At 38.0% G+C, this 25,886-nt stretch overlaps 1 protein-coding gene across 1 annotated transcript in view; it reads right to left on the bottom strand.

Moving 5' to 3' along the window:
• Window positions 1-6,574: 6,574 nt before the first annotated feature.
• The window catches only part of PELI2 (pellino E3 ubiquitin protein ligase family member 2), a 54,957-nt gene continuing 35,645 nt past the window's right edge, over window positions 6,575-25,886 (bottom strand). Inside the window, exons 3-6 of the mRNA XM_014072956.2 lie at window positions 24,040-24,141; window positions 17,239-17,436; window positions 15,525-15,713; window positions 6,575-14,345 (exon numbers count right to left, since the gene is read on the bottom strand). Of these exons, the coding sequence (XP_013928431.1) occupies window positions 13,779-14,345; window positions 15,525-15,713; window positions 17,239-17,436; window positions 24,040-24,141 (1,056 nt within the window). The 3' untranslated portion in view covers window positions 6,575-13,778. The remainder of the gene's footprint in view (window positions 14,346-15,524; window positions 15,714-17,238; window positions 17,437-24,039; window positions 24,142-25,886) is intronic.

Genomic DNA, 25,886 nt, shown 5'->3' with positions numbered 1-25,886 from the left:
CCTTGATTAGTTTCCACCCATTGCTTCTTGTTCTGCCCTCAGGTGCCTTGGAGAATAGTTTGACTCCCTCGTCTTTGTGGCAACCCCTGAGATATTGGAACACTGCTATCATGTCTCCCCTAGTCCTTCTTTTCATTAAACTAGACATACCCAATTCCTGCAACAGTTCTTTACATGTTTTAGCTTGTTACTTTCCCCTACCACAAATCCTCAAGAAACCAAAAAAATGCAGATCATGTGAAACAAATTGGGGGAAGGTTTTTGCAAACTGATTCAAAACAATTACTTTGAATACTTATGTAAAAATGGAACCCTTTTTTAAACTGTAGTTGAAGTTTAGCAGTAGCAGAATGACATCATTCTGCACAACTGAAGGCTCAGAATAAGTTGTTCAGCAAATATTTGGCCAGTTTCGCAAATCTGACAGATGACTAACAAGCTGTCTGCTTAGATCAGTGTTTTGTAGGCTAATTCTCTGTCATTAAGAACCAGAAAAACCACACTGGGTATACTCCTAATTTATGAGCTATGCTACAATTTGACTGAAGAGAATCACATAGACATGAGGGCAAAATTATTGCATTAACAAAATTAAAAGTGGGATGCAGTTCAACCTTATCTAATTTATTGCCGTTCAGGTGTGTTGAGTTATGACTCTTGCCATTCCCAACAACGACTAATTTCCTATTCAGAAAACTAATCAGACACTGGTGACAATTTAAGACTGTGCAAAGCCTTTAAAAGATGCCGAGTACCTACTGACACAATCCCTTCGCTAGCCTTTGATATACAGAAGACACTTCTGTTGTTACTTTCGACTGGGAGAAGTAAAAATTCCCGTCTTGATGCTTCCCACTGAAAGATTTAAGAAAACAAACATCTCCATTTTTTGAGAGGAGATGCTGCCTCAAAAGAGATTGCTGCAGCAATAAATGACCAGAAAGCTTGGCACAGTAATGCCTCTTCTTATAAGTAAGTGACTAACCTTTCTTTCACCATCTTTATCATTTATTTATTACATTTATATGAAACCCCCTTCTCTTCTTTTTGCTGTTTCCCATTAAGTTGTTAAAGGGGACAAGAAGAAGGGAAAAGAGGCAAGGGTTATTAAAATATAATGCAATACAAAATTATTTATTGGCAAAGTGTGATAGGACACACAATGAATTTGTGTGACAAGAGCATCCTTGCATGAACATTTCATTTATTCATTCATTTATTCACTTATTTACTAAATATCAAAATTGGGGACTTATTTTCAGCGTGTGCATGCTGTTTTAAGCCATTTCTTCAATGCCACTTCTGTCAAAGAAGGATACATAAACAACTATATTAAGCTGCGAAAGTCAGGTTATTTTTGGAAGCAAACTGAAAAGCTTTATCTCCCCCCCCCTTCATCCTCAGCATAAATTGCTTTGTCAGGATGAGGCAGCCAACTGCCCATGACTTCACAGCCAGCTGCATAGTTAATGCAGCATTGCAACAAAATGCAAAGCAGTGTAGAAACTTCTGTGGCCAGGAAAATATTTTTTAAAAAACACAAAAGGATCAAGATTCATAATCAAACTTGCCTTTAGGGCATTTGATCCCACAGAACTGAGACTGGTCTAAAGGATAAAAATTAAATATGCCACCAACTGGCAAATATAACTTTGTCTCAGTTAATTAAACTGGATGCTCAGATGTAAAAGGCCTGCTAAGGTTTATTTTACTTTTAAAAAAAGGTTTTCTTGAGGTTTTTCCTTGCCTCAGATAGCAATAGCACTTAGATTTATATACCGCTTTACAGCCCTCTCTAAGCGGCTTACAGAATCAACAATTAAATATTCTCCCCAACAATCTGGCTCCTCATTTTACCCACCTTGGAAGGATGGAAGGCTGAGTCCCCCTTGAACGTGGTGAGATTCGAACTGCCAAACTGCAGGCAACTTAGAGCCGAGGTGGCGCAGTGGTTAGAGTGCAGCACTGCAAGCTACTTCAGCTGACTGCAGTTCTGCAGTTCGGCTGTTCAAATCTCACCGGCTCAAGGTTGACTCAGCCTTTCATCCTTTCGAGGTGGGTAAAATGAGGACCCGGATTGTTGGGGGCAATATGCTGACTCTGTAAACTGCTTAGAGAGGGCTGAAAGCCCTATGAAGCGGTATATAAGTCTAACTGCTATTGCTATTGCTATTGCTAACTTGCAGTACTGCACTCTAACCACTGCACCACCATCCCTTAAGCAGTACATTAAGGCAAATGTACCCTCCTGCTCGTTACCTTGTTTCCCCCCCCCCAAAAAAAACCCGTACACAATCTGGTATTTGCTGTTTCATAAAAATACAGTAGACAAACACGGACATTTTTGACATTTTGTGGTCTTGTGATTTGAAGGCACTCCTTGAAGTCTGTGTTTCTCTACAAATCTGAAGGAACTTACGGTAACAGCAGAAAAATGGAAGAACTGGAACTATGCATAAACATATACAATATGTAACATGACAAAATCTACTGATATGAGTCCCACCCTTTTTTTACAGCAAAGCTTTAATAAAATTGTGGAAGACTTTAGATTACTTTTTGCTCTGGGTAAGAGAGCCTCACTCTACATGCTCTAGTGACAACCTGCCAATCAGTTGTTCCCTGGTAGAATGTTGTGATAGGTGTTCTTTCCACTATATCTAGAAGCAAATTCTACCTCTACCTGGATAGACAAACAGACAGACAGAGGATCTTGTAGTAAAAGTAAAAGTAACATTTCTACAGAACAAGTTGCATCCAGCCCCGGAGATGTTATTAGGAGCCACCCTTGATTTGAATTAACAGGTGGCACAGTGGTTAGAGTGCAATACTGCAGGCTACTTCTGCAGACTGCCGGCTGCCTGCAATTTGGCAGTTCAAATCTCACAGGGCTTCCATCCTTCTGAGGTGGGTAAAATGAGGACCTAGATTATTGGGGGCAATTTGCTGACTCTGTAAACCGCTGAGAGAGGGCTGTAAAAGAACTATGAAGCAGTATATAAATCTAAGTGCTATTGCTATTGCTATTGCTATTGCTATTGCTATTGCTATTGCTAATCCAACTCCCTGCCCAGTGGAGGATCCACTACAGCATCTCAGATACAGTAATCAACTCTCCAGCCTTTGTCTGAGGACTTAGACCTAACAAAGGAGAACCAATCATTTAATAGGCAGCTTGATGCACTAGCTGACAGCCCATCTAGTCATTCCTCCAGATGTCTAGTCTGAACTTTGTCCCATTACCTGATTTGAATCTGTAATTTTAATCCATTGGCTCTGGCCCTGACCCGTGGGACAATGCTATCGAGAATATGTGTGTTCCTTCTGTGTGACAATCCTCCTAAAGGCTATTATCACACTTCCAGTTAGTGATCCATGTTAGCCACTTCAGTTTTCTCTCATATTTCTTTTCTGAGGGGAATTTGCAGCTGTACATTTAGTGCCCGGTTTCAGAAAATTTCCCATTCTTCCTGGACACTTTTCTCCTTCAGGGTTTCAAGCTATTAATCCCTGGAGTTCATTTCCTCCTTTAAATCCCTATGCATGTTAGAATAACAGAAGCTGCTAATTATCATTTTGTGCTTTAATAAGACTGGTTGATTCAGAAAGGCCTCATCAATATCTTCTGCCCACGAAGTGGTCTATTATAAATTCCCTAAATGGTGTCACTTTTATCTCTTTCTCCTTTTGCTATTTCCTAAATACTTTCATTGAGATTTCCATGCTCTCCTGGATTTAGTACAACTATTCTTCCTATAATGTGCTTGTAGTCTTCCAGTAATGCCTATATCACTGGTCTAGTTAAGATCTCTAGTTCTCTTTCTGTTTATTCTGTGTATTGTTGTAGAAACATTTAAGGTTTTAAATACCACCTACTCATCCTGTTTCACTGCCTGATAAAATTCTAGGTTCCCATGGTGACTTTCCCATGATTGCTGGAATATACATTTCTGGTCTTTGGCCACCTTTTTGCTCTTTTAAAGCTTTCCAGAAGAGAGTGATAAGGCATCTGCCAAATATTTCTTCAAAACGGCTTTCTAAAAAAAGCTTGACATGCAGAGGTGGGCATCACATAATGCAACAACCTGTTCGCCTAGAACCAAAAATGTGAGCACACGCATATGCACACCTGTTTTGCTTGTGTGTGCGCCTTCCAGGCATGCGCACGGCATCAAAAACACAATTATATAGGATGGGATAGCCCCGGGGCAGGTAGGAGGGCCCAACCTCTGATCAGAACTGCCGGTTTGCCTGAACCTGCCCGAATTGGAAGCAGCAAACCTCTGTTAAGGTGGTTTGCAAATGGATAAATTACTATTGGAGGCATGAACCATCAGAGTGTATTTTTTTATTATTAAAAGGCAAATAAATGAAATTGCTTACTATTGCTTTCTCTAGTTTGCGAGATGTTTTCTACAAACCCAGTTTATCTGTCACTTTGGAAGGGGAGGCAGGTGAGCATATTTTAAAACAATCCATTGAACTGCAATGGATACATCATTTTCAAAAAATCTCTGTGAAGCATATCTAATTTCAGGGATTGCAAATAAAGATGGCATTAGAAAATCAGTGATTACAGAATTTTCCCAATTATTTTTTTGTTTTAATTAAACAAAAATAGTAGTGTATAGACTGCATAGAACAATGGATATGGCTAAAGCTTGTAAATTACTAAAAAATGCTGTATGAACATCTTAATTGATCAAAGTTTTATTAGATGGTGGAGATTACCATCTATGGACACATCTGCAATGATCATGGTATATAGAACTTGTGATGGAATTGGTTTTGGGCGCCACAATATACCAATCTAAACATAAGAAGAGTGTAGCATGAATCATGAATGAAAAAAAGTAGGTATGTTCTCCTAAAATTCACAAAAATATGTACTATAAAGTTGGATCATTTAGTACACACATGGAAGTGAAAAAAAGTTTAATTATGAATGACAAGTGTGAATTGATATTAAGCAATTGTGGGTGCATATAAAAATAGGCATTCATAAGTTAGTGGTAGTTACATGTTTTGAACCGATGAATACTGATAATGAAAGAACCATAATTATTCTTTTAGGTGACAAAAGTAGGTGGGAACTGAAACAGGAGTATAGAAAAAGTGACTGAGCTATTTGGAGGCCCAAGATAGAATTGTCAATGAACAGTTCAACAATGATCAACTATGGAAATGTGTGTACTATTTATGCAGACAATGCTGTATTGTTAGGTAAGTTTCTGAATTATTTGCATAGAATATGTTTGTGTGATGTATTGAGGAGTGTAGATCACAATATTAATGTATCAAAGAACTAAGTAAATTGGGAAAATTGAATGAAAGATTGTCAGTTTTCTATAAATGGCAAACAAATAACAGTAAACAGGTGAATTTGAATACCCAGACAGTAAGTTTATTAAGATGAGTAAAAAAAAAAGATTTATCAATTTTGATAGATGTATGGGGGTAATAAATTGTCTATTGTGAGGAATAAAAGTGTTTAACCAAAAGAAGCAAAAATATCTGCATTTCTAGACACTTTATTATATGGAGACGTGAGGCATATAATAAAAAACATTAAAGCTCAATACAGTGAGAATGAGTTATTTAAGAAGTGTCTGATAAAAGATACACAAACAAAAAATAATAGCTGATGAATTGTTTAAATAAATCGAATAAAAAGTGGCCTACACAAAATAAATATGTTTGATCATATAGAGAAAATTAGTAAGAACTAATTCTGAATTATAAAACAAATATAGGAAGGCAGAATGAATAAGTCAAGAGAAAGGGGAACCCTGAGAAAATGATGGTTGAACCTGATGAAATTCTTCAGAAAAAGGAGCTGACTGGCAGGGAACATTAAGGATGGCTTGAATGGTGTAAAGGCACAGAGAGGTATATATAGTGATTACTCTTGGTGTAAGTAATATTTTTTCTTGTTTATTTCTTGCTTTTTTAATTGTTTATTACTTTTTATTATTTTTCTTGTGTAACATTACATTTGGCATAAGACTTATTTTCCCCACTCATAACTGTAATTTTGTAAAACACCACAAAAATCTGGCTTTTGTTAAGTCTTAAATCACCTGGCTTGTATTCTTAAGAATAGTCACATTAAATATTTTTGTGTCCTGAACAACATAATGAATTTTCACTTCAAGTATACGAAAGTACATGCAAAACTATACGCAATAAACATTCTGAATGGCCTGTTTTATCTTGTTATGGCAATTGGAGAAAATTCTCAGGTGAGAAGCCTCAGTTGTAGTAAGATGTAAAAATTTCTGCTGCTTGGTTTTATCATACATCTAACAGCTTTTATGGTAAATTTCACTGCTGTGCTGTTTTTATCTTGAAATCTCATACATGAGAACTTCCACCATTAATATATTCCTTTCCAGAATTCTTAATGGCGAAAGGACCAACAAAACTGCTAAGATTCAAATCTCCATGCACCAAGTGTTATAATAACCATTTATTTGATAGCCTTAAAGAGCAATGCTGACTTTAATTCACAAACTAAACATTGGATTCCGGTAAACAGCTTTGAAATATGAAGAATAAAAAAGGAGTCAAGAGATAATACTGGAATACTATTTTATTTTCCCCCCTCCTGTAAAATGGCTTGTACTTCCAAAACATACAATAGTTAAATTATGTTAATATTCATTCACACTGTTGTACAAAAGGCCAATTTCACAAATATAATTCAGAACATTAACAGCTGGTAACACTCTAAAGTCAATATTGCCATTTCCATCTTTCAAGTGGATTTGTCCAAAATAAAATCTCTAGGAATGGTTTTGATTAATGAGTTCTATCTATGTTCCTTACAATTTAGTCTTATTAGGCAATGAATTACCTAACATGTTACATTAAAAAATTAAGTTGGATAATTATTTGAACAGCTTATTTTACCAGGATGAGTTTCTTGCATATTTGTTTACCAAGCCTGATCAACAGCTAAGATAATATTTTCAATATGCTGTTCCTATGAAGCTGAGACTCCCCTGCATGTATTTCTGAGAGGTGTTTTTTTTTCCAGTAAGATGCCAAATGATTGCTTGCTCATCATTACAGATATCACCCCAATTTCAAACTAGGCAATCTTGAATATATTTTAGAGCAGAGGTGGAAAATGTGGCTGAGCTACAACTTGCATTATCCCTCTCTACTATAGATGTGGACTGATTAAAGCATTATCTAGTAATAGATAATAGTGAGCTGAAAATACCATTTAAAAGAGGCCCAGATTCCTATCAAGATTCCAGGGAACACTGTTTTCATAGGACAGAATGCCCCAAAGCCTGGCTAACACCCAAATCAATCAATACCCACTCTAGTGTGCAGACTGGTGGCTTTCAGTAGTTATTTCTAGGTGAAGACGGTTATCAGGAAACTTGTAATCAGATAAATTCAACATTAAAATAATGTATAAAAGAGTCTCCAAATCTAAAGTATCACTTATACAGGTACCTAATATGTCTAACACAAATTTGTCTTCAGTTTTTTGGAATAAACCAATAATATACATACATTTTGCCTATTCCGAATTATTTAAAGATATAAGACTTAGAATCATTTAAGACTCTAAGGTTACTATAATGGTTTCCTGCATAGAATGGATTTTCTGTAGGAATGTGCAAACTGTACCATGCATGGAACTGTGTTGAGTAGCCAATATTCTAAGTGAACCATGCATGTTTTGTAATCTTTGGATTATATATAGAACAAAACAATGCTGTTCCACACATTAGTTTGCGGAAGAGGAGGAGGAAAATTGGAGGCAGGCAGGCAATTGGAGTATGACACCCAGAGCAACCAGAAGGGGGGCCTTACCCTACTCATCCCATATCACTCCTGGATCTTTATGGATTCCTTCTAGAGTGTTGTTTCATCCAAAATTCAGAGCAATGAAATGTTTAAACAACATATGTTCTATTTCACACATATCTGAAGTTTGATGCAGACCTGATTTTGGTGTGATCTGTTACATGCCCAGGTTCTTAAAATATTTTTAAACTAATTAGTAAGTCACCATTTTGTAATACCAGCCCCAATTCAATCCATGACACTCCTACTCAAAAGTATTTTTTAACACCAGGAGTTTGAAAAAGACATCCAGAAATGTATGTCAAAACTACTGTAAATAAGACTGCATTTAAAATAAGTATTATCGACTACTGATATTCACATGGAAGGGAACTAGTGAAAATATTTTTTTCCTCTAACAGCTTCTTGGTAATTATCCCAGCTGTTGATGCAATCTTTCATGAGTCATATTTTCACCATGACTCTGGGCAGGAATTCATCCTGATCACTAACCAGCCATACTGATTGCTATTAAAATAATATAATGCCAATAACAATTACAATACTTTGATAACCAGATGTCTCACATATCCTATATACCATGCACCGCCTCCTTTTAAGTCCTCTAGCTCCTGCTTCTGTACTTACTAGATGTACTCACTAAAACTACAAGATGCCTCTCAATGAAGCAAAGATATTTCTTTGTATAAGATATCTCAACAATCTAGGTTGTTTTATTAAAGAACAACAGCTTTCCAACTAATTAAAAACATCACCTTAAGAACAATTTAGGACTATTTAAGATTTTTTAAATGAAAGGAAGCTACTATCCTATTTCAATGTTTCAGAGATATTTGACCATAAGATTAACTTCAGTCTTTTTAAATATAATTTTTGGGATGAATGCTAAGTTAGATGAACAACTATCAATTTCTCCAATCAGATTCAGATCTGTAAAAGCCCATGTACTGAAGGGAAACATCTGAATTTGCTTGAAGCAATCTCCATGGAACAGTCCATTACAGGGAACTGAATGGCTTAACATTCATAATCTCTTTATAGAAATTATTAATTGTTCCTGTGCCATTGCCTGGAAACTATAAGAAGATATAAGCATAAACAAGAAAATGGATATACAGCTGGAATATCTGAAGTCATTTAGACAGTAATGAATTAGTGTAGTAAAAATGGATAACCACATTGCTTTTAGTGCAAAACACATAGGCAAATCCATCAGCTGACAAACAATTATTGCTGTTATGGAACAATGAATTGTTTCAATGGCATTAAAAATATCTGAGGTTTTGCAGTTTCTAAACTGGCATTGTTTAATGACCCATGGTAATAACAACTATATATGCATATAATAAAATGTTCTTATTTACTTAACAAAAGGGAGGGCAACCATGTATTTTGACTTATTTGCACAGGTCAACCTGTTCAAATGTATTTTGCATTTGCAATTTTTTGACTGATAGAAATTTTTAAAACCTTATGAAGTTTCAGAAAAATCTAGCATACTTTTTTCCTGAAATTCTAATTGCAGGGACAACTAAGACTTCAGAAAGTCTGCTGTTCATAAAGAACAAAATACATCAGCAATGAAATAAATAATTATTGGGTTCTAGAGTAGAAAAGCTAACACAAATAATACAGAAACATTTCCTCACTGACTACAGTATAAGAGGAGGAATTGTCCAGAGAGACTTACAAGGTGATCAATTAATATTTTATACAGACATTAGTGGATCTCCCAACACAGGTTAGCGTGACTTGCACTGACTTTTAAATAAATATTTATCAAGGTATTTATTGGAAAAAGCAGGGAAGAGAAAGTTTGCACATGCTTCAAATTCATTTTATAGGGCGGTTTTTCCTCAACCTGGCATCCTTCAGTTGTAGCAGTACTACATTTCCAAAAATCTTTGTAACCTCAAGAACTGAGTATCCTTGAGGTTAGAGCCTCAACACATCTAGAAGTATCAGATTAAATAATCTTTTTTAAGGTTAAAGGCTCCTATTTTATTTCAAAATATATAAATGTGTAAGTTTTATTTTAGAGAAAACCCATTGGAATCCATCGCATAGATGAATTTCAGATATCTCAAGAAATTTTGGCCACTTCCTGTATATACTTTGAATCTATGTCCAATTGGGTGGGGTGTCAACATCATGCAAATATTAAAACAAAAGCATTTCAACTTCCCCAAATATTTTGGAACAAACATCAGACTCGTGCTTATCTTTTTTTAAAAAGTACCAAAACATTTCTAAACTACTTCATCACCAAGGAATGAGTCAAGATTTCTCAATCTGACATTAAGAAATTACAGAAAAAAAGGTTGATGATAGCAAGCACCACTGCAAACATTCAAAAGGGTGCACAGAAAATTTTGAGGAGCATATAATGCTGGTTGAATTTGCATGACACTTCAAATTATAAAGTACCAATCACATTTTAGTTTAGAGTGTTGTGCAATTTAATCTGGTGAGCCCTATAAACCCATAGAGTTAGGTGAAGCGTGATACAAATATGTCCATTTAAGTCAAATATAGACTGTAAATGACTGATTGAAACAGTACACTAACAAATTCATAGCTCTTTGGGGAAAAGTTCAACATGAAATGAGACAGTCATTTAAAACATGCAAAAAAGCCACTCAGTAGCTTGCTTTGCACTGGAGTTGGCTTGTTCTTACAAATGCACACAGTTTTCAATGCTCCTTTTCACCCCTTCAACCTGGAATCCAAAATAAATATCTTCTATTTGTGTCTGGCAAGCTTGAGGCACTGAAGAACCATCATTGGATGGTTTAGATTGGAGAGAATCAAAGGATTACTAAACAAGAATTACATTTCAGAGGAAGAACATGAACATGTAGCTTACAGGCTTATTATAAGCAAAAAAAATGTTTTCCTATATGAGGAATGAGAGTTGTATAATATGTGAGCCAATAAACCAAATTTAAAATAAGACACAAAGCACACTTTGAAGTAAGTTTGTATAACAAGTTTTAAATTCTATTCAGACAACACTGACAAAGAGACTGCTTCAAAAATCTTAACTTGTAGAAAATATTATTGCTGACAGAATTCAGGAGAACAATATCCAAAATAGTTTTAAAAATTCCAAAAGCTTAACAGAGGAAGAGACTGAGAATGCTCTTTTAATAAATCGCACTGGCAAATTGTATAGGGAATTTTTCATATAGCCAATAGCCCTCCGAAACAGAAAGAGGAGCCGAATCGAATTCTGTAATGTATAAGGAAAAATGGGATTCAGACCCCCTTCCAGTATGGGGAAATATGGAACTGTTTCTATACATGCTGCTCAGATTACAAAAGGATTCAGAACTGCAGAATGAGTGGGCTCATATGACCTATTAAAAAGCAAAAATATATATCTGGAACAACTTTCATTGCTTGAGCAAATAGTAGAGCATAGGATCTCCTTGTATATACCTTGTATATGAAACAGTCAAACATGGCAACCATGTTTCTTTTTTCACATTTTAAAGTAACAAGGAGAATAGTTTTTTAACTGATTTTATAGCATTTCACCAATTAACAAGAAGTCGTTAAAAGGACTAAAGTATCTGTATTAAAAGATAACAGCTAAGCAAGATTTGAGTTACATGTTTTATCAGGAAATCAGAGCAAGGTGCTATCTTGTTTAGAAGGCACTAAGACGAAATGTTTTGAAAAGAACTGGCTCTCCCAATCTATCACATGGGCTAGGCAAGCTACAGTGTGGTACTTGATGTAATATACTGCAATAAGTAAAATCCTTTCAGACAAATTATTTCTAATTAAAAATACTGAACTTTTTATACAGGAAAAGTGTATAAAACATCAGCAAATAAAAACAAATATGTCAATGGGCATGGACATGTGAAGTGTTTAAAAGGTTAACTGACTATTATTATGTTTTAACTATGAACAGGCCAATTAAAGTGTATGTGTGTGTATATATGTATGTTAATATATTAAAATCATATAACTTCTATACTTAACCAAGGACAAAGTAAACCAATGGACTGTTCTGCATTTTAATAATTCAAAATGCAAGATTTACTTCAAGATATGCAATAAATTTCTTTCTGGTAGAGACTAATTTTTTCATGGCAATATGAAAAATTGAATAAATTTGATAGCATGAGTATAAAACAAAAAAATGGAATTTCTATACCAAAACAACAATAAACTACATGTAAAATAATTCTCAAAATGAGCAGTAATTTGTCCTGTTTCCTATCCACCATTCCTGCCATACTAAATCAAGAATTTCAAGTTACTTAAGACAGGAATTGATCCTAAACATTTAAAGGGTTTTTTTTTAGATGCAACTTCAAAATTAATAAAAGGAAGAAAAGAAAAATAGCAAACCAAACATTAAAAAGTCAATAGTATTATTAGAAAAGATTTGTACATTATGGGAAACATAAAAGAAGCAGGTGCTACAAAATCACCTATTTTAAATTATTATTTCAAAATGATTAACAAGAATTTAAACATGTGAATTATGCAGAATTTTCTGCAGTTGGTTAAGACTGAAGAGGGCATCAAACTGATTATAAGCTCAAGGGGAGTTTGTGTGTGTCCTACAAAAAATTGTCCAAAACTTCCCACTACTGTAGAAAGTGAAATTACTGAAAAACTGGATTAATAAGTTTCTACATTTTCTTTTGCTCACAGGTCTCAGACATGCAAGGGCAAGTTAATGCAAGTAAAGCCAAAAGGCAGAATTAGAAAGAGACAAAACTGTTAAGATGGTACAAATAGGTAGATATGCATGAAAAGTACAAATGACACCAGATGCAAAATTGAAAAAGACTTGTTATACATTGTGATTTACGACCACTGAATTTAAATGAGATAAAATTTAGCATCACTACACTGGTGGGAGAACCACTTTGCTTCAGCCATGGTGCTGCAAGAGCACCATAAAAGAATCAGACCTAAGCAGGACCATCCAAGCTAGGAGGAACATGCATGGAAAGATTATTAGCGCATGATAAGAGCCATGGATACTATGGAAAAAGAAATATGGTTCTTGTCCTACTCTGATAATTGACCTAATACTAATCCTTACAGGACCATTCTATGCTGTGTAAATTTACTAAAACGCAGGGTAGAATGATAGTACAGTCCTTGCTACTGATAGGTAACAGAGTTGGCTCAGAAGAATCAGAAGCAAAGAAAGAAATGCTCATTTTGCATACACTGTCTTAAACTTAGGTTGGAGCAAATAACCTGTTCCTCAAACTTCCCCTATTAGTTTTATGAGCATTGTTTAACATAGCAACTTTTTTCTGAAGAAAAGAAAAATAACACAGAAAGTCACCCACAACCAGAGATCCCCAACTTTCAAGTAACTATGTCTCTTGGTCAGCTATATTAGACAACACTGCAGAATCTCATATTATTTTGTGCTATATTGATAAAGCCAACCTTTTATTTCACTCTATGTTCAATGTATTAAGTGAATATTCACCTAGTTTTATCCCCTTTGAGAATGAATTATTCAAGTTAACTATATTGCAAATTAAAAAGAGAGGACAAATTACATTCTGTATGCTTCTTTTAGATTGAAAAAATATGTGTTTTAAAGGCTTGTCATTCAAAGTGTAGAAGAAAACATTTCTGTTAAAAAATCCAATATTAAAAAAAATCATTAAGACACTGGTATTTTTCTTCTAATCTTACAAATCTTACAAATATACTACAGCTTAACCAAAAAAAGATGTCATCATGAGCATGCTGCTGTTCCGCATGCAATGCCACTGATAACTGTTTGGTTCCAGATATCAAAATAACTTCACAACCCAGCTGCTAATCCCACCCCAAAGCCCTCATTAATAACAATCTTATTTTAAAAAAAGGTAAAATCTAGAGTTAGTGGCAATTCTTTATCTTCACAGTAAATTGTTAACAAAGTGAGCTGTATAATGGTCATCTGTAAAATGGCATTATCAGTCAATTGGACCCTGAAAAATAAGTTTGATGCAGTTCTGATCTCCAGTCAGCTGGGTAGCACAGAAAGGACAGGCAGCATGGAATGCGTGAGTACCATGTGGCAATGGGATCTGAGACCAGTATTTGGCAGATTTTTCTGAGCACACATGCCCACAAGGGGTGAAAGCATAAGTTGGTGGACCAGCATCAACATAAAAGCCTGCCTCACACCCAAGCCAAAGAGGAACATATGGACCAACAGTTCTGCACATGGGACATTCACGCTCATTGGCTTCTGTATCACTGCGGTGTCCCCAGTTATGATAACCATGGACATGGCCACAGCTGAGGTAAGCCCACGGTTGTTTTTCTTCTACCACTTCTTTACGGTTAATGCTAGGAAAAGCCAGTGTATTCAGTCCCACGGGACACTGGGGCCTTGCAGCATTGATTTCTTGTCGTAGAGCCTCTATGTGTTTCTGAGTTGGTGTGTGAAATAAGCCATCTGCTGTTCTCCACAAGAGTGTGGCCCCACATAGATCAATGAGAGAACCATCTTGTAGGATGTTGGTTTCATTTTCCACCTAAAACGCCAGGCAGAAAAGAAGAACAAATTGAAAATGACTCCTATCGCAATGTTCCCCCACACTTCTGGAAGTAATGAAACTTTCATTCTCCTCTTTAACGTCTTACATTATGATAAGCCATCCAGCCTTCTCACTCAGACAATGGCATCTGTACAATAAATATTGTACGCAAGAGCTAGAGCAATGGGCAATTGTGTTTTTATTATTTTAGCAGTTTTTTTCCTAACTTCTGCATTTTTAAGAACTGTGAGTTCATTCTACTAGAATTTCCTTGCCAACACACATCCCAATATCAGTCCATTTGATTTATAAGCTGCCCACATTACACGAGTCTAATAATTAGTCCTAAAGGTGCTTTTTCAACCATGACCTGGATGACTGAGAATCTCCATAGATTTATCTCCGTCATTTAAGTGACAGAGTTCCATTCCAACGACCTAATGACCATATGATTTAACTTGGTCGTTGGAATGGAACTCAGTCAGTTAAATGAGGAGTGGCTGCAGATGATGAGCAACACTTTGAATGCCACTTTTTTGCCAATTAGCAGCCAGTATAGCTTGTGGAGCAGAAGTGAACCTAGAATGTTTCAAGGTATACCCATATCCCTTCACAACAATACAATCTGGGCCAAATGTGGTTACCACATAGTCTTCAAGGGCAGCCCATCTATATAGCACACTGCAACAGTCCAACTGCATGAGTAACTTTATGTAGTACCTCCTGATCCAAGAACGATTCTAAGTGTATCTTTATGTAAGCTGCAATGATTTCCAGTCTGCCTCTGGGTGCAACTCGGGGTGCTAGTTATCATCCACAAGGCCCAAGGTAATGTAATTTGTAGGATTTCTCAACTCTTATGGTCCCCGCACCCATTTCACCAGATCCAGTAGGTTAGGCAAGCTCAAGATATTACTAAACAGTGTATCTAGCTGGACTTCTTTTCCCACAAATCCCTGTGTGGCTTCTCATTCAGGAATAAAATGATTCTATTGTAAGGGTTTTCAGATGGATTTATGTTTTTTGCATTCTTATTTACTGCTGCAGAGTTTTTATGTTGTCCTGTTCGATAAGATTTTTTTGAACAAACTTTACTGTTCGTTTAACTAAAAACCACTTCATTGTTCTTTAAAGGCTAGAAATAATTTTAAATCATGTTTTTCATCATTAACTTACTAGCTTGCCTCTTTGTTGAGCAGATCTTGTTTCCCGTAGAGTATATACATCACCGCAGACTGAAATTTCTCTCCAAACACCAGGTTTCGATTCTTCAGTGAACCCTCCTTTAGGATGCATGACTAGAACGCCATTAGTTGTTAATCCATCCATGTGTCCATCTGGATTCTTCCATTTTGCTGCTTTTTCCTAGACAAAATGCCACAAGAAATAAAAAATTAATTTTTCAGGCTTTCCATACTTGAATTACCAAGTGCCTAATACAGCCAAGTATTAGCAATCACATATCAAGGGATAAATAGAAGAACAAGAATATAGCTTGGAATCAAAAACAGATTAACTTGAACAAAATGCTGTATAACTAGTACTATTTTTGCTAACAAGTTTCCTTTATTCATTTCAGAAAATATGGTTGTCTTAATTACGGGCCTTCCAATAGATCATATACAGCAGCCTTTTTTTGGCTTCATCTGTAAACTGCTTTAACATTTATTATGAGAGATGCAGAAATAACATTAGTCAACAAATAATATGCAGTTGGAACAAATTATCTGGAATTAGTAGGAAGAGGAAGAGGAGAAGATGAAGTCTATTTTGAGATATATAGCAATTAAAAAAGAGAACCAAATAGTGTTTTCAGAGAAAGAATGGACAAATTCTTTCAAAGCAAAGCACTGTTTGTATTAGTGAGTCAAACTTAGCTCCCATTTCTTGCTTCATTTTTTTTACAAAAATAAAACTGCTCCTCCTTTGTACCAATACCTTTGATAAATGATCTTATTATGATCTTATTATATTATTGACTGCTTTTTTTTGTTTTTAACTCTATATACAAACTAAACATATTTAAGGTGCTCATGGGTGGCAGTTGGCAGTGATGGGAGCAGCATAAACATAGCCAAAAACCAGAGAAAGCAAACAAACGACCAGCCAACCTAGCAAACTATCTATTTCTATCTGAAGTTCTGGAGAATTGCTACTAGTTTAAGTCCACAATATTGGATAAGTAGATTAAGCATTCTAGAACACTCTGCATGGGTTGCGTTTAAAGACCACCCAGAAGGTTCAACTGATGCAAAATGCAGTGACCCTGGTGCTCATGGCTGCTTGCTATTGGACAGACATTGTATCTATTTTGGAAGCCTGTGATGGCTTCCTATCAGCTTTCAAGTGCAACTTTTAATCTATAAAGCTTTCTATGGCTTGGTGCGGTGTTATTTTCATGTCCACATCTCTCTGAAATCAGCACAACCATTTTGATCATGCTGGGAAAAGCAACATTTTTGGGATTTCAAGGTCCAGTTGCACTGCTTTCATCACCTGCCCAACTCTCTGGATGTGCTTTTAAGCCCAAGCTCTGGGCGCTTCTTAAAACACAGTTTTCTGGAGGTGTTTGGGGGCTGATGCCAGATGCCTTTTGAAGGGCAGATTTCTCTATTTCCACCATTGGTTTTAGTTTTCATTGTTATTGCTGGTTTTATCTTGTGAGTCACCAAGAGTTAGTGTGTGATTGTAGTGGGATGATAACATGGTATATAAATACACATATAAAAGTATGACTATTTTCAGAACTCTTTGTTCTTATTTTTATTAAATGGATGGATTTGCAAAAAAAAAAAGCCATCGCTCTGAGAGAAGCTATTATCTGAAGCAGCCCTTCATCATATGATATACAAGTCATGTCCTCACTTATGTAAAAACCTGGTATGCTCACCCCAAGGAATATGTTTTTGGAAGAGTCAAATCCTGCAGCAAATATTCTGGCTGTATATGGTGCATTCCGGTCACAGACAATGCGGCATGCAAACCTGGAAATAGTACTTTGGGTGATCTGAGTTTCATCGCTGTTTTGGCTTCCGGAAATCGTATCTGTTACAACAAAATCTATGGGGCTCTCTGTTGATCTGCCAACCTGAAAGAATTAATAGTATATAGAAAATCCTTAAGTGAAGCCCTGTGAACAAAACAACTGAACAGTTTAACTGTACTTCACACAAGCCCCGCTCCCCGCAAACTAGAAATGGGCATGGCTTACATCAGTGTTTCTCAACCTTGGCAACATTAAGATGTGCAGACTTCATCCCCCAGAATTCCCCAGCCAGCATGGGGAATGCTGCTTCAGGATGCAGGTCATCTTATATTTAATCACAGTTGGGATCAGAGGCTTGAAAATTACAGTTAATCCTTGACTTTCAACAGTTCGTTTAATGACTGTTCGAAGTTACAAAGGCACCCAAAAAGGGACTTATGGCTGTTTTTCACACTTATGACCAGTGCATGTTCACGGTCGTATGATCCAAATTGAGATGCTTGGCAACTGGTTCATATTCATGATGGTTGGGGTGTCCTGGGGCCATGTGACCTTTTGCAACCATCTGACAAGCAAAGTTCACTTAATAGCCATGTTACTAACTTAATAGCTGCAGTCATTCACTTAACAGCTGTAGCAAGAAAGCTTGTAAAATGGGGCAAAATTCACTTAACTATCTCACTTTGTAACAGAAAGTTTGGGCTCAACTGTGTCGTAGGTCGAGGACTACCTGTATTACATTCAATTAAATAACACTGCATTTGATGTACTGTTAGATCCACTTAGGAATGCCTTATGTTCACAATAAATATTGCAAATAGAAGATAATTGCATACAGGTAGTCCTCAACTTATGACCAGTCATTTAATGACAGTTTGAATTAATGACAGCCTTGGAAAGGACGCAAAACTTTGCATGCACGCACACACCAGTCACATGATCACAATCTGGGTGCTTGGCAACCTCTTTATCAAGTCAGTGGGGTCAATGGGGAAGCTAGCTGGGAATGTTCACGCTGCTGCCCTTTGCTGAGAGGATTCCTTCTTGTCTCTGGAGGGTGGCTGAAAGAACTCCCTGTCAAAAGAGTTCAACTCTATGCCTGCTTGGATTTCAGCAGAAAGCTCTTCTAGTCAACCCCCAGAGAAAAAGAACTCCCTGCTGAAAGATTTGAGCTCTGTGCCTACTTAGATTTTGGCCTGTTCCAACATCCAAGCAATCACAGAGCTCAAATCCTTCAGCAGGGAGCTTTTTCAGCCAGCTCCCAGAAACGAGAGGCAGCCAAAATCCAGGCATGATTTTCAGCCTCTGAGCGGAGACGCAGCATGATAAGGTAAGGAGTGAAGAGTGCCTCAGGTAGATGAGGACCAGTGCATGCCTCATGTGAGTATCTCTCCACTCAGCGGCTGAAAATAATACTTGGATTTTAACAGGAAAGATTTCCTACTCCTGAGCAGAGACACTCACATGCAGCCTGCACCAGACCTTCCAAGGTCTTCCCCAACCCCCTGAGGCATCCTGCATGACTTTCCCGGGACTCTGCTTAACAACTAAAAGTGCCAGGGTTATGATCATTGAGCAAAACAATCATGTGAGATTCTTGTTCCAACTGTGGTCATAAGTTGAGAACATTTGTTTTGCCTATGTGCAAGTCCTCAAAAATGTTTGTCCCATTATGTTTTATTTAAGAATATGCTATCACAGTATATTCGGTTTTGATAGCATGGACTTGCTACAAAAGTATGAAATATCTGAAGCCTACATACACTTTTTAAAATCTGTGCCTGAAGTATGTTTTTTCAAATAATATTAATAGAATACTGCCACAGGTGCAATTATTGTCTAGAACTTTTATGTATTTATTTGATTCCCCCCCCCCCTTTTCTTTAGTAGAAGACTCAAATTAAAATAAACAATGCTCTATATTCTCCCCTCCCCGCCCCCAAACAACTGTTCTGTAATACAGTTTGGTCTGATAAATTACTTTATTAAGTATTACTTTCTAGAACCATTTTAAAAAATTCATCTAGGCAACTCTCTGGATAAAGTAGTTCATTAAGTTACAAGAAAACATATCAAAATGTAATACTATTGCTGAAAAAAAATTCAATTTAATTTTTTTTTAAAAAACCCATTATTTGCCAGGTGAGTTACCTGAAAAAAAACACTACACTTCCAATTTCATGCATTTTTTGCCATTCAGACATGACACTACTTTATCTGATAACTTTCATTCTAATAGGTGAAAAATGAGAAACATGTTGCCAAACAGTGTTTTTTTCCCATCTGAATATCCATCTGACTAACCTTGTCAACTACGAGACCAGTGTTGGAAATATGCTCCAAAAAACAACTAGGTTGGTAACAGACAAGAAGGAGGGACAATCCCCTCCTATCTGTAGCCCACGTAGAAATCCATGGTATCTTTTTAATGGCCTTCTGTCAAGCAAATTGGTGAAAAAGTGGGGGGGGGAAACCTGGTTGTTCCGACAGGCCTGGGGCTAAAGAGCTGTTGCCCCTGCCTCGAATGGTATGACTGTTGTGAGTTTTAAATTATATATTGTTATGTTGTTGTTTTTAAATCTTTTGTCTGTATCCCCCTCCCCGGTTCGAGTTGTGAGCCACCCTGAGTCCCCTTCGGGGGGGAAAAGGGCGGCATATAAATTTAATAAACTGAACTGAACTGAACTGAACAATCTGTCCCTCTCCATCAGTCCATTACATTTCCATTCCAGTTATGGAGGAAGAGGCTGCCTGTCCTAGCATGGAAATAAAGTGCACTGGCAAAGAGGGAATGGGGCAATCCAATCTGTTCCCTTGCCTCTGAAGCAATTCCTGGTTGTCCAGGCTACCAAAGAAGGCTTAATACCAGGCTGTATCAGATAGTTGCCATAGTGAAAATATCTAGCTCAGGGCTGAGGTTCTTGGCATTCTCTGAGCTTGCTTTTCTTCCTACAGACATTTCATTACCAAGATAGGTAACATTATCAGTGCACAGAGGAGGGGAGATTATTGATTGTATAGGTGAGGAAGCTTGTCCGACCAGCCTTGATTGAGGCATCACTTCTTTCTGGATTGCTTTTGAGTTAGTTATTGTTTCTTCTATGATTGTTCTTGTTTGGAATTGGAATTGGAATTGATTTTATTTGTAGGCCGCCCTTTTCCCTGAGGGGACTCAGGGCGGCTCACAGAAACCAGGGAGAGGGGAATACAATACAATACAGTACTAAGACGACAACACATAATAAAATAATACGCAACATGCATACAACATTCGGGCGGGGTAATGGTCCTTATCCCCAGGCCTGACGGGCGAGCCAGTTCTTCAAGGCTGTGCGGAAGGCCTGGACGGTGGTGAGGGTACGGATCTCTACGGGGAGTTCGTTCCAAAGGGTCGGGGCCGCTACTGAGAAGGCCCTCCTCCTTGTGGTTGCCAGCCGACATTGGCTGGCCGATGGGATGCGGAGGAGGCCCAACCTATGAGATCTTATAGGCCGTAGGGAGGTAATTGGCAGAAGGCGGTCTCTCAAGTATCCAGATCCACTGCCATGTAGGGCTTTATGGGTGGTCAATAGCACCTTGAAGCGCATCCGGAGATCGACAGGTAGCCAGCGCAGCTCGCGGAGGATAGGTGTAATGCGGGTGAATCGGGGTGCACCCGCGATCACTCGCGCGGCTGCGTTCTGTACTAGCTGAAGTCGCCGGATGTTCCTCAAGGGCAGCCCCATGTAGAGCACATTGCAGTATTCCAGCCTAGAGATCACGAGGGCCCGAGTGACTGTTGTGAGAGCCTCCCGGTTCAGGTAGGGTCGCAACTGGCGCACCAGGCGTACCTGGGCGAATGCCCCCCTGGTCACAGCTGCTATATGATGGTCGAATGACAGCTGTGGATCCAGGAGGACTCCCAAGTTGCGAACCCTCTCTGAGGGGTGTAGAATTTGACCCCCCAGCCTGAGTGTTGGATTAATGGCCGAATTTTTGGGAGGAAAACACAACAGCCACTCGGTCTTTTCTGGGTTGAGCACAAGCTTGTTAATCCTCATCCAGTCCATGACGGCTTCGAGTCCCCGGTCCATTACGTCAACCGCTTCATTGATTTGGCACGGGGCGGACAGATACAATTGAGTATCGTCCGCATATTGATGGTATCTAATCCCGTGCCTACGGATGATCTCTCCCAGCGGTTTCATGTAAATGTTAAATAGTAGGGGGGATAAGACCGAACCCTGCGGCACCCCATATTTTAGGGGCCTTGGGGACGATCTCTGCCCTCCTACTAACACCGACTGCGACCTGTCCGAGAGGTAGGAGGAGAACCACCGTAACACGGTGCCTCCCACTCCCACCTCCCGCAGTCTTCGCAGAAGGATACCATGGTCGATGGTATCGAAAGCCGCTGAGAGGTCAAGGAGGACCAGGATGGAGGGATGTCCTTCATCTCTGGCTCTCCAGAGATCATCCATCAATGCGACCAAGGCGGTTTCAGTGCTGTAACCGGGTCTGAAGCCTGACTGGAAGGGGTCTAGATAGTCTGCTTCCTCCAAGGACCGTTGGAGCTGGAAGGCCACCACCTTCTCAACAACCTTCCCCAGAAAGGGGAGGTTGGAGACCGGGCGGTAGTTATTAAGGACAGCTGGATCAAGGGATGACTTCTTCAGGAGGGGTCTCACCACCGCCGCCTTCAGTGCGGCGGGGAAGTTCCCCTCCCGAAGGGAGGCGGTTACTACCGCCTGGATCCAGCCTCGTGTCACCTCACTGCAGTTAGAAACCAGCCATGAGGGACACGGATCCAAAGCACAGGTGGAGGAACTCACAGCTCTCATGGCCTTGTCCACATCCCCGGGGGTTTATCTGCTGTGGTTCAGGTTTACATAGGTTTTGTATTAGATACTATCAACTACCTCAAGATTGTATAATTTCAGCATGCATTATCACTCTCAGAAAGCCCTAGCTGGTTCAGGACTGCTTATCTCAGTGATGGCGAACCTATGACACATGTGTCAGTGCTGACAAGCGTAGCCATTTGGGGTGACACGCACAGAATTTCATGCGATTCATCCTCGGCTCCTGCATGGCCGCCGAGGATGAAAGAATCTGTGCTGGAGGAACGGGGGGGGGACGTGTGATCTCCCCCGCCCACACTCACTTACTGTATCGCCGCTGCCCCTTTCTGAGCGCAGGGGTTGCTGGTAAGGCGTGCGTGCCGTGCGCACACACGTCATCAGCGCGGCGAGCGAGGACCCGCAGGAGAGGAGCGCGGGAACAGTGCGCGCCTCTCTCCAGTCAGGCCGGCACAGAGAGTCTACTCCTGGGACTGTCGGTTACGACCGCACCACAGCAGGGAAGTAGTTTAAACTATAAATTGCGCAAAATTATGTTTTTGTCGAAGTGACACACAACGCGAGTTATGCTCGATTTTTTGCCGATTTTTGACACACCACGCCAAAAAGGTTGCCCATCACTGGCTTATCTTGTGGTATAAACACTTTTTGTTTTACATTGTGGATTAGAGTCAATGTATAGGAAGCATTTAATTGCTGAAGACAAGGAGGATATGACATGATTAATTCCTAGATGGGAGACCTAGTCTTATGAAGCCTGTCTGAGCTTTTCAAAAAATAAATAGGAGATCAATTTAACAAATAGCACTACATGTTCTGAGCTTGGAAAATCACTGAAGTAGGAGAAATCATTTAAAAAAATCCAAAGAAAAACTTGAATTCATCTATTTCCAAACTTATCTTGAAAATTAATTAAGGGCTTTCCAGATGGAGTGGGGAGTTGGGGTGCTTCTGTGGATCTGCTATACTAGCCATGTACACTACGTGGTGTCCATGGACACACTTTCAAGATAATATTGAGAAGACCAAAGTATAAACAATGCAGCTATCACTAGTTCTCATTGAGAGAGCTTTCAAAAATGCTTGAATAAGATCCATCCAAATTCAGGAATATTATTCCTGAACTGCTCATGTGTTAACCAACTAATTTTCAAAAGCATGATCCATTAAGTACATAACAGGAAACATGAATATAATTGTTTAAAAGATCTGCTATAAAAGGATGTTTTAAATATTCCACATGAAAAACTCTTCAGGGGCAGAAAATGCATGGAAATGCAGTTACATATCACTATCTTGAAAATATTTTGCTGCATGCATTTAAGTTAGGAAACTACACAACTGACCACAGCTTCCTAGTGTGCTTTCCTGTAACTTGTAAGATAACTACGAAATAGGTCTCTTTTGCAATTATACATAAACTGTATATTTTTCTATACAAAGACTGGACAGAGAAGCAATTAACATTCTTCTTCAGCAATTGCAATATTTTAATTTTACAAATTATTTCACCCCAAATTTATAAAATCTGAGAACAGTGCAATACTAGGATCAATGGCTATTAGCCTTAAAGGCAGTGTGACTGTCTCTAAAAGGCCATCTACTAGGAGGCCAGTAGGCTTCCTTAGGTAGTTGGTTGGTCCTATGAGACTGCTGGATTAGATGGTCCAGAGGTCAGATCCAACATGGTAGTGCATGTGTTCTTAATATAAAAGACAGACAGGGTACAGTATAAAAGCTTTCTGAGAATTACTTTTCATATGACAAATTTCCAATTCATAAGGCACATACGAAACATTAAAAACTCTAAGAAATCTATTTTATGTTACCACAAGCAACTACTTTTATGTAATGTTAATACACTTACCTGAAACATATCAGTATCTTTATCATGCGTATATTCTACTACAATGGTTTGATTTCGTGATAACGTGTAGGAGATACTGTGTTGTCCCTTACAACTGATGGCCTGTGGAATAAAACATTCTCTGCTTTATTTAAATAACATTTCTGCCAGGGAAAGAACAGTATAAAACACTTGTAAATACAATTACAAACATGACTACATTCTTCAAATTGAGTTTTTAATTTTAGGTACAGTACAGCATATATTGCAGTCATTAAGTGTAATCATAACAAATAAAAATTAAATTAAATTATCTCCCATGTAAGATATAATCATTTATGAGTTTTTCAATGGGACAGCAGGTAGAAAACACGGAGATCTACACTTCAATAGTTTTTTTAAATTAGTATTATCTACTTCACAAAGTCAAGAAAAGAAAGTGCCTCTGTGATTTCTACAGTATTATTGTTTTGTATATTTTACATTGGAAATACTGCTTAATGAAGTTTTTCTAGAGGAGATTCATATTTTACATATGAAAACCTATTTTTTTACAGATGTATTCAACATTTTATTTCAGGTTTTAAACCTACAGTATTTGCTGTCATAAGAAACTTTATAGATCAAACAATGGCAACAGGAGGTGCCCAGGCAAGCAGGGCCTGGGCTGGCTGCAGAGCACAGAACCAGTAAGTTTCCTAGAAGGAATTAAAGCATTCAACTTTGCAGCCCGGAGGCCACACCTGTGTTTAAATTTGGCGGGCGAGTGTGGGGGGGAGAACAATGGGAAGGAAAGGGTGGGAGATAGGAGCAGAGCCATGATGCCATGCAAGGCCCGCTTCCCTGCACCCAAAGGCACGAAAGAAGGAATCTGCAGTGGGGGCGCCATGCACGACTGCAGGACACAAGCGTGTACGTGCAATCCGGTGTCAAGTCCTATTGCAATTATGGCTGATGAAGCTTCTTGGATGAGAAGCGAAACATCAATCTTCTTCCTCAAAGGAAAAAAAAAAAGTTCAATTTCCTTTTGGAAGAGGACCTTTGTGACTGTTTAGTCATATAATTAATCTATTTCAGTTATTTTGCAAGTATTGGAACTTAGCTTCAAGATATAATTTCCACTAACATTAAGAAAAAATGTCTCTAATGTTCCTCTTAGTCAGAATTCTATCGTTAAACATAAACCAAAAGAGCTCATTTCAAAAGGTGAGCCAAATATGTTTATATGAATCAATTACAGAGCTGGTTATGCATCTGAATGTTCCCAAACAGACAGTATCTGCATCTGCTATTTTCCTCATTTTAAATGGCATAATCTCCTAAATATTTCTTAAATTCAATCTATCACATGCTTAGCCACTGATAAGTAATATTTAATAAATATTTGTACTACAAATATGCTTAAGAATCCAGGTACAGCTGAAAAACATTCAGCCACTTCCAGTCAAGCAATTAGAATTAAGAATATGTTTGAAAGGTTATTTGGAAATAGTTGATTACATATTACAAGCCAACCCCAGCTTCATAGATTGGCATTCTGAAATATCCTTTAGCAAGCCTGTTTTTAGTTCTATTTTTTACTAGGTAAATTATACGTATGTTTCTCCCACATAGATACAGGGTGTCCTTGGTTGGTAATTACAGAAAATTAACGTCCTGTGTTTCTAAAACAACTATTCATTTAGTACTACATGCACTTAATTTTATTTCACTGAAACTATTTGTACAATTCAAAAACCACATTCATAGGACTTTGGTGCCTTTATCAGGTTTCTTTCAACATTTCTTTCTTAATACAAAACATTGAGGGGCCTATGAGCTACATAACCCATTATTCTTGAAGATTAAGTTAACATTCTTTAAAATGG

The sequence above is a fragment of the Thamnophis sirtalis genome, unplaced genomic scaffold (genome assembly GCF_051295495.1).
Source record: "Thamnophis sirtalis isolate CommonGarterSnake01/CBP01778 unplaced genomic scaffold, rThaSir2_p1.2 scaffold_1, whole genome shotgun sequence".
In the NCBI taxonomy this organism is placed as follows: Eukaryota; Metazoa; Chordata; class Lepidosauria; order Squamata; family Natricidae; genus Thamnophis; species Thamnophis sirtalis.
Note: the sequence above shows the minus strand (reverse complement) of the source record. Positions and strands in the feature narration are given on the sequence as shown.